The following is a 13,151-nucleotide window of genomic DNA, read 5'->3' on the forward strand; positions in this document are numbered from 1 at the left end:
TTTCCGCTCGCTCCTCATTCCCAGGAGGGGGTGCAGGGTGAGGACACTCCCTCAGCACACCCCAGACTCTCTCCGGGGTCATCTCGGGTTCTAGGGAGAGAGAGGGTCAGGTTGGCAGGGCTGGGTCTGGGCCAAGGGGCCAAGCAGCCTCTTCCAGTCAGCTCCCTGAGGCCGCCAGCTTGTCCACACGCGTGTCCCTTCTTCCAGCCCACCCCTCCCCTCACCCACTGGGCCGCCTCCCTTGACATCCCCAAGTCCCTTCCTACCTTCTCGCCCATCCTCCCTCACCGCACCCCCCCACTTCTGAGCCCCCTGGGCCCCACCTCTCGGCGCTTCTGTCCTGGGCGGTGGCTCTGGCTGCGGCTGCGGCTGCGGCCGGGACCCCGGGAGCCCCGAGAACCGCTGGAGCCCCTGGACGAGTTGCTGCCCGCCGTGGAGCTGGTGCTGGGGCCCCGTGCCAGGAAGCCAGGTCGGCTGTAGGGGGCCCAGGCCTCATCTGCAGCGGGACAGAGTCAGGGGTAACCCCCCAGCCCAGCCCTAGATGGGCACTACGGGGCGTCCAGACACGGGTGCTCTGAGACACCCAGCCCCATCCACCCTCTGCCACAGTCCCCAAAAAGGCCACGCCTGGGGCCTTCACTGGCCTGGCATTAAAGCCACCTGGGCCTTGAGTGACACCAGCTGGGCCCAGAGCCTCCAGACCCACATGCTCCTGCAGCAACCCCCCCTTACCGTCCAGGTGGGGGCCCCTCTGTGCCCCTAGGGGTGCCGCTGGAGCCGGCCTCCTCTCCCCGCCGTGCACCCGCTCCAAGGAGGACATGCTGCCCACGGCCCTCAGCCCCGGGCCCCAGTGCGACTCCTCCCCCGGCGGCGGCAAAGGGGGGTGGCGGCAGGTCTGGGGAGAGGCCTGCTTCAGGGGTCCGTCTCCCCCAGCCCTGCAGCCCCCTCCCCTGCCTGCCCGGCTTACCCCCGGGGCTCTGCTCCCGCCTGCAGGGAAGAGCCTTGGCTTTCTTCCGGGCCCGGCCACGGGGCGCCTGCTCCCCCGGCCCCTGCCGGCTCCTCCCTGGGGCAGAGGCCAGAAGGGGTGTCTCAGGGGCAGCTGAAGCAAGACCAGCTCTGGGGGGGGGGGGTGGAGAGGGGTAGGCTGAGGCTCCACAGACTCACCTGACATAATAGGGGTCAGGCCCGGACTGAGGGGTGGGGAGGGGGCCAGGCCAGCGCCCAGAGGCCCCTGTCTGCCTTCGTGGCTACCCAGCGCAGGCTGAGACACGCTGAGGGGAGAGCTGGGCCCCAGGGGCACCTTCCTGCAACCACACACGTTGTCACAAAGTAGATGTGGACTCCGCTCAGCCTGGTGCTCAGATGGACAAGAGCTGAGCCAGCAGGCTGGGGAGCGGGTGGGGGGCAAGAGGGCAACCCTGGCCTGCTTCCCCCCCCCAAAAAAAAACCTCTCAAGAACTGGACAGTCCCCAGACCCTCCCTCCCTCCCAGCTCCTGTCACCCTCCCTGATGCCCCCGACAGTCCTAAGACCCTCCCTTCCAGCTCCTGTTAACTCCCCCCACCCCCATGCCCAGAACAGTCCCCAGACCTCCCTCCCATCACTCTGCACAGAGGCAGGGCTGGGGGGGGTCCTACCTGGACCCCTGTGGCAGGCGCGGCAGGTCAGGGGGCGGCGGGGGCAGGGCAGGCGGGGAGGGCGTCAGGGGGGCAGTGGACAGCTGCCCGTAGGATGGGGTAGGGGATGCAGGGGCCGAGCCTGCTGACCGAGGCCCTGCCAGCTGGCTCCTCCCGGCCACCGGTGGGCACCACTCATCTGGCTGTGAGCTGGGGACAGAGGCGGTGCAGAGGGACCTCGGAGCTGCCCCTATTCGCGGCGCCCCTTCCCCTCCTGGGGGATGTGGGGTGCTTACCTGCCCTCCAGCTCCTGTTCAGGCCCTTCCAGGCCGCTCAGCTCGCTGGACAGGGGTGGCGGGGGCAGGGCTTCCGGCCAACTGAGGGCGGGCATGGGCACCGGCTTCCCCAGGAGCTTCGCCTTGCCCGCCCTGGCTCCTGAGGACGGGGTGGGGGACCCCAGATAAGGGCCGAGGGGGACAGGGGACAGGCCAGGCCGGGAGGGGAGGGGGCGGGAGCTCCAGGGCGGGAACGCGGGCGCGGGCATGGAACCGTACCGCCGTCCCCCTCGCTCCACTCTGGGGGCGCGTAGGGGTTCCAGGAGCCCGAGCCCGCCGAGGGGTGCTGCGGGAAGCCCGCGTGGAACGTCTGCAGCTCCTCCCCGGCGGGGTCCACGCCGCTGTACCCCGGAGCCTCGGCAGGGGGCGCTGCACCCCGCGCCGTCTGAGCCAGGTACAGGGAAATTCCCGCCTCTGGGGAGAGAGCGGAGGCGGGAGCAGAGGCAGGAAGGCGGGGCCAAGGGAGAAGGACCCCCCCTCCCCCAGCCCCTGGACCCCCGGCCCCCCCAGCCCTTAGGGAAGAGTAGCGGGCGAGAGCCCCGGGAGAGATGCGTGGTGGAGAGAGGGGGCACGGGTGGGGGTCCCGGGGGTCCTCACCATTGTAGTATCTGTCATCCGGCTCAGGACGGCCCCCCGGGCAGCAGCTGCCCCTGGGGTCCTGGGCCGAGGGGCTCCGGGACGGGTGGGGCCAGGAGTCCGCCAGCCACGGGTAGGGGGCGCCGAGGCCGGCGGGCGGCCTGCGGGGGGCACAGGGCAGGGTGCGGATGGGGGCGCGGGCCCGGCACTGGGGGGCGCGGCTCGGGGGTCCGTGGGTCAGGAGCGTTACCTGCCGCTGGCTGCGGAGAGGCCGTCGGAGTGGGGGAAGGACACTGGGAAGGGGGAGACGCAGTGAGACAGGCCCCCCAAGCGGGGGTGCAGTCCCCGGGGCTCAGCGCTGGCTCACCTGCAGGCGTGTAGGCGAAGGAGGCTTCCGGGAGGCACGGGGGGCGGGGGGGGGGAAGAGACGCGGAATGGGGGCGTCAGGTACCCCCCGCGGCGAGTGACCCGGGAGGCTGGGGTGGGGGAGCCTCCGGGATCAGAGTCTCCTCAAGCTCCAGGAGGGGTTGGGATTTTTACCTGCACACCCAGACCTGCGCCGCTCTGAGGGGGGCTTGGGACCACCTTGCACTGGACCCGCACCCCAGTTACCGCTGGGACTCGGGCGGCACCCCGCTGCCCACAGCACGGCTCCCCCAACCTCCACACGAGCCCTGAGGCCCGAGAGGAAGGCACAGCTCGGCTCCTGAGGCGCCCCTCTGTCCCCTCTCACCCGCACCCTGCACCTTGCATCCAGTACCCTGCATCCCGCGCCCGTCAATCCGCACCCCGCGCCCTGCAGCCCGCACCCTGCGCCCGACATCCGCAACCCACAACCTGCACCCTGCAGCCCGCACCCTGCGCCCGACATCCCGCAACCCACAACCTGCACCCTGCAACCGCACCTCACGCCCTGCAGCCCGCACCCCAAGTCCCACAACCCGCACGCCGCACCCCGCACTCCCACACCCCTAACGCGCACCCGGCGCCTCGCACCCTGTAACCCACCCCTGCACCCCGCGCCCCGTGGCCTGCACCCCGCGCCCTGCACCCCCGAGCACCGCGCCCCAGACCCCGCGCACCCTCCCCCGCGCCCGCTCTCACCCGTGTAGTGGCTGAGCTCCTTGCGCTGTTGCCGGCGCCGGTACAGCGCAGCGCAGAGCCCGAGCAGTAGCGCCCCGCACGCCGCGCCGCCGCCCGCCAGGAAGGCTGGTGCCCGCAACACCCGCGCCAGGCGCTCGGCCAGCCCGGGCCCGGCCTCCAGCCCGGGCTCCTCGGACGCGGGCGGGGGACGCTGTGGGGATGGGAGAGATGAGGGCCGGGCAGCTGGGAGGGGCCGGTTCTGGACCTCCCCCCGCCCCCACGGCTCGCAGCACCCCCCACGCCCCCACTCACGCAGCTGCACCCGCACCGGGGCGCTGGCCACGCCCACGCCCGCGCTGGTGGCCGCCGCTACCCGGGTCCAGTAGAGCAGGCCTGGCCGCAGGCCCCGCAGCACCGCAGAGCGGGCCCAGCCGGCCACAGAGCGGTTGATGTGGGCGCCGCTGTCATTGCCCAGACACCAGATCTGCCGGGAGGCAGGGGTTCGGGTCACAAGTGCAACCCCAGACCACCCTGGGTGCCCACCCCACAGTCCCCACCCTTACCTGGTACTCTCTGATGACCCCATTCTGCTGGGCAGGGAGTGGTGGTTCCCAGGTCACGGTGATGCTGCCGTTTCCGTCACCCCCCAAGGCCACGGCCACTCCCTGGGGGGGACCACTGGGGGCTGGGCAGAGTGGAGAAGGGCACAGTCACCACCACCCCCTCCTGCCACCCCAACCCTCCACCCCACCAGCCCCGGCCTCTCACCCTCCTCCGGGAGACTCCTGGTCACCACAGGGCTCTCAGTGCCCAGTCCCTCCTGGCCTTGGGCTTGCACCTTGACCTGGATTTGGGCACCTGCGGGGAGCCCCCTCAGCACCGTGGTCTGGGGGCCTGGTGCGGCCAGGTCCTGCACTGTCCATCCGGAGCCCAATGCCCTCCAGGACACGCGGAAGCCACGCACCAGCTGCATGGGCCCTTCCACCTATGGACGCAGGACAGGTCCAGGCCAGCCCTGCCGCCTGCCCCTGGCACTCCCACCCCAGCCTTGGCCCTTTGCCACACTCACAGTCCATGCCACCTGCAGGGTCCCGGGTCCCAGGACCGTGGCCTCCTGCACACGCACGGTCACTTCGGCCAGTCCCCGCTGGCCTCGCCATGGGTCATCCGCTGGCCGTGTGGGGTTGCTGGCTAGGATAGAGAGAGAACTGTTCAGCGGGGGGCAGCCGCAGTGACCCCCACAGGCAGTGCCAAACTCAAGAGCAGGTCCAGGGTGAACTGGGAGGGGTCAGTGAGCCTGAGGAGTCCCCCACGCACAAGTCCCAGTGAGGACCCCTTCTGTCCCCCAATCCTCCCTGTCCCCCAAGGGTCCAGATGACTGAACCCTGCCCCACTCTACCCTTCCCTCTCCTTCATTCTTTCCCCTTCTCTACCTTCCTCTTCCCTCTCCTCCTTTCCCTCCTCCTCCTCTCCTCTGGTCTCCATCCTCCCTTCTGCTCTCCCATCCTCCCCTCCCCTCTTCTCCCTTCTCCTCTTCCACCCTCCCCTCTGCTCCCTGTCTTTCCCTCCACCCTCCTCCCTCTTTCCCTCCCCCCTCCTCTCCTCCCCTCTCCTCTCCAGCTCTATGCCCCAGACACAGCCAAGAGTGGGGACGGTTCCTCACCTGGGGTGTGGACAGGCTCAGAGACGGGGCTGGGTTCACTGAGGCCCCAGGCGCCCGCGGCTCGCACCAGGAAGAGGTAGGTGGTGTCGGGCTGCAGGCCCCCCACTGTGTGCGTCTCCAGCTGTACCCCATCGGCCACCGTGCGCCACGCGCTACCCACAGCCTGGCTGCAAGGGAAGGTGACAGTGCCCCGAGTCTGTGCCCTCTGGCCTCTCTCAGACCTCTGTGCCCCCCCACCCGCTTCCCTAGGTCTGTGCCCAAGGCCCCGCATGGCACCTGAAGGCCTCGACCACATAGGAGGACACTCGAGGCCCAGCCTCCTCACTGGGCTTCCAGGTCAGCGTAACGCTGTTCTTGGTGACCTCGGTGACCACGGGTTTCGAGGGAGGCCCAGGTGGAGTGCTGACTTCGGCAGGGGGCTCTGGGGATGCTCCCCAGTCCTCTGCAGTGGGGAGATTGTCTTTAGTGAGAAGGGTGGAAAAAGGTGGCCCCAGAGGGGCGGTGAGGGTGCAGAGGGTACTAAGGGGGACAAAGCCACCCTCATCTGCACCCCCCAGGTTCACAGCTGCACCCCCTCCAGCCAGGCCAGAGATGACCCTGGACATTGGCCTCTTGAAGCTGGTTTAGAAAAAAGTGAAGGTAGGACGAAGGACACATGCACGACTCACGGCGGCGCCGCAGCCAGCTGCTCCACGAGGCCTCGCCTGCAGGACTCTGAGCCACGCAGCTGTAGAGCCCCAAGTCCAGCTCCTGGACAGGAGAGGAGGGGAGGGGCAAGGTGGGGTGAGAACATGGTGGCACATAGCAGGTTGAGGGAACAGAGCCTTGAAGGGGACAGAGCCAGCCCTGGGGAGACGGCAGGGTGGGGGGGTGACCCCACTGCTTCTCAGTGCTGGGCCTGTGGCTCCAGGTCTCTGAGTCCTGAAGGTCTCGGGGGAGACGCACCTGCACGCTGGTGATGTACAGGGTACCGTTGGCCAGTGGACGGAGCCGGGGGAGGTCCTCCTGCAGCCACTGGCCATCCTTCTTCCAGTGGACACGGGGCGGGGGGCTCCCACTGACTCTGCAGGGCAGCCACACGGGGGACCCCAGGGCCAGTGTCTGGTTGGCTGGTCCCTGGAGGATAACAGGGGGCAGTGCCTCGGAGGAGGCTGGGGGAGAGAAGAGTGTGGGTTCCATTGTCTTACCCTACTCCTCTCCACCCGCCCACCCTGCAGGCCAGCAGCTGGTGGGTGCCCCTCTGGCCTCTCGCAGACACACACCTCTTTTCACCTCCAGCAGGGCCTTGGCCAGGATGCTGCCAGCCACGCTGACTGCCTGGCACACGTAGTAGCCAGCGTCCCCGCTCTGCACCCCGGTGATGTTAAGCTGGCCCCCCGGCGACACAGAGAAACGCCCTGTGGGCTGCAGTGACTGACTGGGGAAGAGCAGGACCTGGGATGGGAGCCCCGAGGGGTGAGCTGGCACAGGGCCAAGAGCGCCCCCGTTCCCATACAACCCAGAGCCCAGGGGTTCCCTCGGACCCCGGCCAGTCCCACCTGAGCCCATGCAGAGTGGCACAAGAGGGCTCATGGGAGGAGAGAAACTGAGCCTGCTGCTCTTCCCCGTCCACCCCTGATTCCCCAAAGATGACAGGGAGGATATCTGTGAGTCGGGGTTACACTTAATCACTTGAAAATCTTCAAGTACTTTGACTGATGGTGTGGACTTTGACTTTTGCGGGTTAACATTTTTCCATGAGAAATAAATGACCAACATTTACTCCTTCCCTCTACTGCTTAGACTTTTTGTTGTTTTTGAGGGGTGGGAGCTGGGTTTATCCCCGGTAGGGACCCTAAGCTACTCTCAGCTCTGGGATCAGGGGTCTCTCCTGGGGAGACCATACAGCACGGGGGGGCTGCGTAAACTTAAGCCCTGTGAGAGCATTGGCTCATCTAAGAATTGAATGTCTGTGAGTCCCAGCCCCCAGAGAAGATGTTGGAAACTTTGGCCGTGGGTTTGGAATGAGGGACCAGGGGTGAGGCCAGTGCCCGGCCTTCCCTCGAAGACCTCAGGCTGTAAATTCAGAGAACAGTTTGGAAGTTGCTGTCGGGTGGCCGTGAGCTCCCCCTGGTGGCTGTCTCTTGAAAGAGGAGGGGGTGAGGGCCAACTCCGGGCAGCCCCGGGCCAGGCCTGCACTGCCAAGGCCTGGTGTTAATCAGAGACCCAAAAGCATGGGCAGGAGAGAAATGAATGAAATCAGAGGCATTTGTTCCATCCCTCAAATAGGAAGATTCTTCCCATTGCTACCACTCCGGGGCAATTTCCAACCGCCTTAATATCAAGCCAGTCCTCTTAAATTTCACGCTCTTCTCTGATCCTCCTAAACACATTTCGAGGGCTCCTGGGAGGACCCCCCAGGAAAAGAGAAGACCAGAGAGCAGGATTCAGGGTGCCGGGGGGGGTGCCCTTGAGCTTGGCCGCCCACCTGACTCCCTTCCTTCTGCCAGAAGATGGCGGGCGGGGGATTTCCTTTGGTCTTGCACTGGAAAGCCACACTCTCTCCGGGGGCCGCCCTCTGGTCCTGGGGCTGTGTCACCAGCTGGGGCGGCACTGTGAAGGGGAGGGGAATGGAGGAGCAGAGAGTGAGGCTTTAAACAGGGAGGGGGATGCCAGAGGGACGCCCTGAGCCTGCTGCGTCCCACCCATGGCAACCTTGCCTGTTCCCTCAGTCCTGAAGGCTCAAGTGTCCCCCCCCACCCTCAAAAGCCCCCCTCAGTCTGGACCCTCCTCCGCTGCCCTGGGCCAGTCCTCACCGTGCACAGTGAGTGAGCCAGACGCCTCGGCGCGGCCCACACTGTTCTCCGCCACACAGGTGTAGGTGCCCTCATCCTCCGCATGCACACGCCCAATCCGGAGGCTGTGGTCGCTCCCAATCTCATACCTGCACCACTCCCCACCCCCAGGATGGGTTGGCACAGCGACAGAACCCCTGCTCTCGACCCCAGGAATTCACAGTGGCCTTATGGGGATCATAGCTTGTCCCCCCCACCCCCTGGAGCCACGAATGCAGGTGGCCCTGCAGAGGGCAGAGATAGGGCCTCATGCCAGCGAGGGAATTGCGAGTAGGCAGAGCATCCTTTGGGGGGCACGGGGGACACAGTATACACCTGGTGGTGCTCTGGGGGTCCTCCTGGCTCTGCACTCAAGGTTCATTCCTGCCAAAGCTTGAGAGACCATATGGGGGGCCAGGGATTAAACCTACCATGCCCTTGCAGGGCAAACCCCCAGGGCAGGATGGGGGTGGGTGTCTCACCTGCCTGGGGGCAGTTCCCCATCCTCCTTGCGCCAGTGGAGACGAGGTAGAGGGTCCCCCTGAACCTCACATGAGAAATCCACAGGGGCGTCAGCCAGGACCACCTTGTTCACTGGCCGCCGCAGGAAAGAGGGGCGCTCTAGGGAGAGGCCGAGAGTGAAGGGTCAGGGCTGGGGGGATGCACAGACTGTGCACCCCGTCACCCCCGAATCTCCAGGTGCCTACCCAGTACCAGAAGCTCCGCAGGCCCACTCTCGCGCTCTCCAGCCATGTTGGAGGCCACGCACACATAAGTGCCCGCGTCGCTCTTGAACGTGTGGCTCATCATCAGCTTCCCGGCACGGATCTGCAGAGCAGCGACCGGCTCAGCTTCTCGGACCCAGCCAGGGCGTTTGTCTGATTCTCTGGCCTCACACACGGGTCAGTGAGGGGAACCAGGGAGACCCCAGCCATTTCTCAAACGGGGAAACCCCCAGGGAGATTTGGCCGAGGTGGGACTCCGTTGGCACACTGCATCCCACCCCAGCCCGTCCAGGCTCGGTGCTGACCACCCTGCTCTATCGCAGGCCACTGCCCCATCTGGTCTGGGAGACATGCTCAGCTCCAGGCCGCCCCCTTGAGGCCCTCTAGGCGGGGACCCGCGCGGGCGCCCACCGTGATCCTTCCCTCCTCCTCCTTGAGTCGCGTCCGGTCCTTCTTCCAGGACACCGAAGGCTCCGGGTGGCCGCGGGGGGGCACGCATTCCATGACCGCGGGCTCCCCGACGGCCACCACCACGTTCCCTGGAGTCTGCCGGAAATCATCGCGGAGGACTGGGGAGAGGAAGAGACGCGGGAGGGGAGAAATGGAGCCTGGACAGAACAGGGGCACCACACCCGGAGCAGTTTGGGACGGGAAGGAAGATCCCAGCGGACTGGGTGAGACTGGGGCGGGGTCTGCAGGGGGCGTCCCCGCGTCCCCGGGGCTCTCACCGGCCACTTCCAGCGAGGCGTTCCTGCTGGCCGCGGCTCCTAGGTAGTTGCGCGCCACGCACGTGTAGACGCCCTCGTCGGGCCGCGCGCGGCGGCCGTGCACGATGCGCGGGAAGAAGAGGGCGCCGCTGGGCAGCAGCAGACGGTGCGCGCGCGGGTCGTCCCGCACCGTGGCCACGCGCGCCCCGTTCTTGTACCACTCGATGCGCGGCCGCGGCCGGCCTTCGGCGCGGCAGGGCAGCGTGGCCGGCTCGCCCCGCGACACCAGCAGGTCCGGCGGCTGCTCCACGATGCGGGGCACCGCGTCCTCTGGCCCCACCTTTGAGCCTAAGTGGGGGTGGGGGACGGGGCACGGAGCGGTCAGACCCAGGGGATGAGATGGAACCTCCAGACAGGAAAAGGTCCCCTCACTTCCGCTTCGCTCTGATGAGGTCCAGCATCTTCTGGACAATGCCCCCACGGTCCTGGCCAGAACAGAGATACCCTGACACAGGCGCCTGGACGCCTGGCATCTGCTGCCAAGTTTAAGAGGAATCCCAGGTGCTTCACAGTCCCTCACCGGAAGGACCCCAGGACACCAGTAGGAAAGGAAAGATACCAGCCTCACTGAGGCTGGGACCAGATGGGGCTCTTGACCTGGCGCCAGCCAAACCTCACAGGGCAAAGATAACCCTTTATCTGCCAGGAAAACCCCAGTGACTGGTGAATAGGTGAGTGATACTCCTTTTCTTTTCCGTGGATTATTCTACCGGTCTGTTTTTAGCCCACAAAGGCAGAGAGCCAGCAGGGAAGAGTCCTCTATTGCCTTTTCATTCAGAGCTGTCTGCCCAGGTGATCCCCACACTCAGGCCCGTGGACTATAGAGTCGGAGTTATGCTCTGGCATCCCTAGTGGATCTATGCAAAGCATATGCGGAAAGAAGGGTTATCCCATCATTTCTTCAGGCTCTCCCTCACACTGCCACCTGAGTCAGATTCTATCAGGCCCCAGTTTTCCTGGAACTCTTCCTCCGAAACTGCCCCTTTAGGGAAGCAGACGTGTCTGTTACTGCCATGCTTAGGCTGCTTTTAGAACTCATCATCTCTCTGGAATTTGTTTCCCTGGTGGCAAAATGTGACCACCAATGCTTTCTGTTAACTGTCATCGAGGCAGGTGTGGTGGAAGCCGGACCCAGCTCTGGGGAAGCAGAGACTTAGCTGCAGGCCTGGTGGGGCCCCGTGCCAAAGCTCTGGAGCTTGCAGGAGGGTCGGGAGATGACAGAAGACAGCTCACACACACCCCCTTCCTCCACACATATCACACCCCTAATTCCTGCAGACGCAGCTGCAGGCGCCCTTTCCCCGGAATTTCTTCCGTCATGCCTGGTCTCAGGAGATACTTGGACAGCAGCTAATGAATAGCTAATGACCGTGCTAATGGGGCTCTAGGGCCCCACCCCGGCACCTGGAGCACCCCGCACAAACGCAACGCATTGTCCGGGCCGTCTTCCTCTCCGGCTTCGTGTCACGGGCTGCGTTGCGCTCACTGGTGGGTGGAGGCCCACGGGCCTGGCTGGGGAGGCGTGGCGAGGCGGGAGGGGGGTGGGGGGGCCCTTCCCGCGCCCGCGCCCGGGAGGGCTGCAGTCCCGCCGCCGCCGGCAGGGGGCGCGCCCGGGCACTCGCCGGGCTCCGGGAGACGCGCGTCTCCGCCTCCCCGCCGCACTGGGGCCCCGCGCGCTGTCGCCGTCATTTATTAATCACCGTAATTAGCGGTAACGACCCCGCCGCCGGCGCTGCCCGCCCGTCGCAGCCCTGCCCCGGGGCCCGAGTAGGATCTCAGAGCCTCAAACTTTTACGTTTCCCCGAAACGATCGGCGCCCTTACCCGCCTTTCTAGTAGCAAACACCTTCGACCCCTCCTCGCGTCAGTCCTAAGTGAGTTCTTGGAAAACTTGGAAAACTTGGGGGGAAAGTCCCGAATGGGGGGACCTACTTCCCGGTGGGTCACAGACCCGCCGGCCGCCGCCCCCTCCTCTCCCTCCTTAGCCCCGACTTTCCCGCCGGCAGCCTGGGGGTAGATGTGTGTGCGTGTGTGTGCGTGTGTGGGGGGGATTCGGGGGCAGAGGTGGGGTGCAAGGAACTCCGCAGCCCTCTCTCCTCCGATGACCCCCACCCCGGGGCTCGAAGCCCTCGTTTCTCCAAGGAGGCGCTGGGAGGTGCGGCAGGCTCGGGACCTGGGCGCCTGCCGGTGGCCGGAGCGCTCTGGCCTCGGTTCCCCGTCCCGGTCCTGGACACCCCCCCCCCCACCCCCATGTGCAGGCGGGTCAGGGTCTCACCGTTGAGGGGAGGGTCTCCGGGGGTCGGGAAGCTGCTGTTGAGCGCCGCCACGGAGGTGTTGAGGCCGAAGAGCAGCTCGCTCGAGTTGGAGACGTCGCCGGCCAGGGAGTCGGCGAACAAGTTCATCTGCAGCAGCGTCTTGAGCAGGTAGCGCAGCATTGCGGCCCCCGCCCGGCCCCGAGGCTTGGGGCTCGGGGCCCAGCCCCGGGGTCGGGGACCCGCGGGCCGGGAGCCGGGAGCCCCTCGGCAGCCTGTGCGCCCCGGCGCAGCCACGGTGCCGCTATGGTGCCGCTCCCGCGCGTGCCTCCGCTGCCCGCCGCCAACGCCGCCGCCGGGCCCGGCTCCCTCGGGAGCGCCGCGCCGAAAGCAGGTGCCGCGCCGATCAAGGCGTAATTACCGGATTAATTCGCCTCCCTCCACCCTCCAGCCCCGACGGCCACTGGGCGCTGGAGTCCCCGCCCCGCGCTCCGCAGGAGTTTCTCAAAGCCCCCAAGCGGCGTGCGAGACCAGGCGCTGTCCCCTCTCCCCGGACCGGCGCCCAACAGAAATCTCTCTCTCTCTCTCTCTCTCTCTCTCTCTCTCTCTCTCTCTCTCTCTCTCTCTCTCTCTCTCTTTCTCTCTCTCTTTCTCTCTCTCTCTTTCTCTCTCTCTCTCCTCTCTCTCTCTCTTTCTCTCTCTCTCCTCTCTCTCTTTCTCTCTCTCTCCCCTTTCCCTCTCCCTCTTCCTCTCTTTCTCCTTCCCTTCCTCTCTCTCTCCTCCCTCCCTCCCTCTCCTCTCGCTCCCTTTCTCTCTCCCTCCCTTTCTCCCTCCCTCTCTCTTTCTGCTCTCACTCCCTCCCTCCCTCTCTCTTCCTTCCTCCCTTTCTTCTCTCTCTCCCTCCTCTCTCCCCCTCTCCCCCTCTCTCCCTCTCTGTCTCTCCCTCCCTCTCTCTTTCTCCCTCTCTCTCCCTCCCTTCCTCTCCTCTCTCTCCTCTTTCCTCTCTCCTCTCTCTCTCCTTTCTCTCTGCTTCTCTCTCACTCTCTCCCTTTCCTCTCTCTCCCTTTCTCTCTCCCGCTCACTATCTCCCTCCCTCTCTTTCTCTCTCTCTCTCTTCCTCTCCTCTCTTTCCTCTCTCTCCTTTCTCTCCCTCCCCCCTCTCCCTCTCCCTCTGAGTTGCCACTGCCACTCAGGCAACCTGAGCAAATACGCGCAGGCTCTTTGGGAGACAAAGTCCGAACAAGCACAAGCGCTACCTCTCTAGCGCCTGCACAGACTGCAGGGCTTGGACGCGGCCCCGGTGAGGAAAGAGTTCCAGGGTGA

The 13,151-nt window shown here is 66.0% G+C and overlaps 1 protein-coding gene across 1 annotated transcript; it reads right to left on the reverse strand.

Moving 5' to 3' along the window:
• Positions 1-78: 78 nt before the first annotated feature.
• Positions 79-12,081, reverse strand: ROBO3 (roundabout guidance receptor 3). The gene is given in 29 exon segments (XM_056115076.1): positions 79-90; positions 324-496; positions 733-883; positions 885-895; positions 968-1,099; positions 1,183-1,304; positions 1,637-1,825; positions 1,912-2,050; positions 2,170-2,364; positions 2,548-2,687; positions 2,777-2,819; positions 2,894-2,917; positions 3,631-3,818; positions 3,924-4,093; positions 4,173-4,294; positions 4,378-4,594; positions 4,679-4,800; positions 5,273-5,439; positions 5,549-5,714; positions 5,941-6,022; positions 6,218-6,423; positions 6,535-6,706; positions 7,740-7,864; positions 8,068-8,195; positions 8,568-8,706; positions 8,793-8,913; positions 9,222-9,379; positions 9,539-9,865; positions 11,852-12,081. Coding segments are annotated over 29 exon segments (4,101 nt in total). The 5' UTR covers positions 12,012-12,081.
• Between the last annotated feature and the right edge of the window lie 1,070 nt (positions 12,082-13,151).

Source organism: Sorex fumeus, unplaced genomic scaffold, assembly GCF_029834395.1.
Source record: "Sorex fumeus unplaced genomic scaffold, SorFum_2.1 ptg000028l, whole genome shotgun sequence".
Lineage (NCBI taxonomy): Eukaryota > Metazoa > Chordata > Mammalia > Eulipotyphla > Soricidae > Sorex > Sorex fumeus.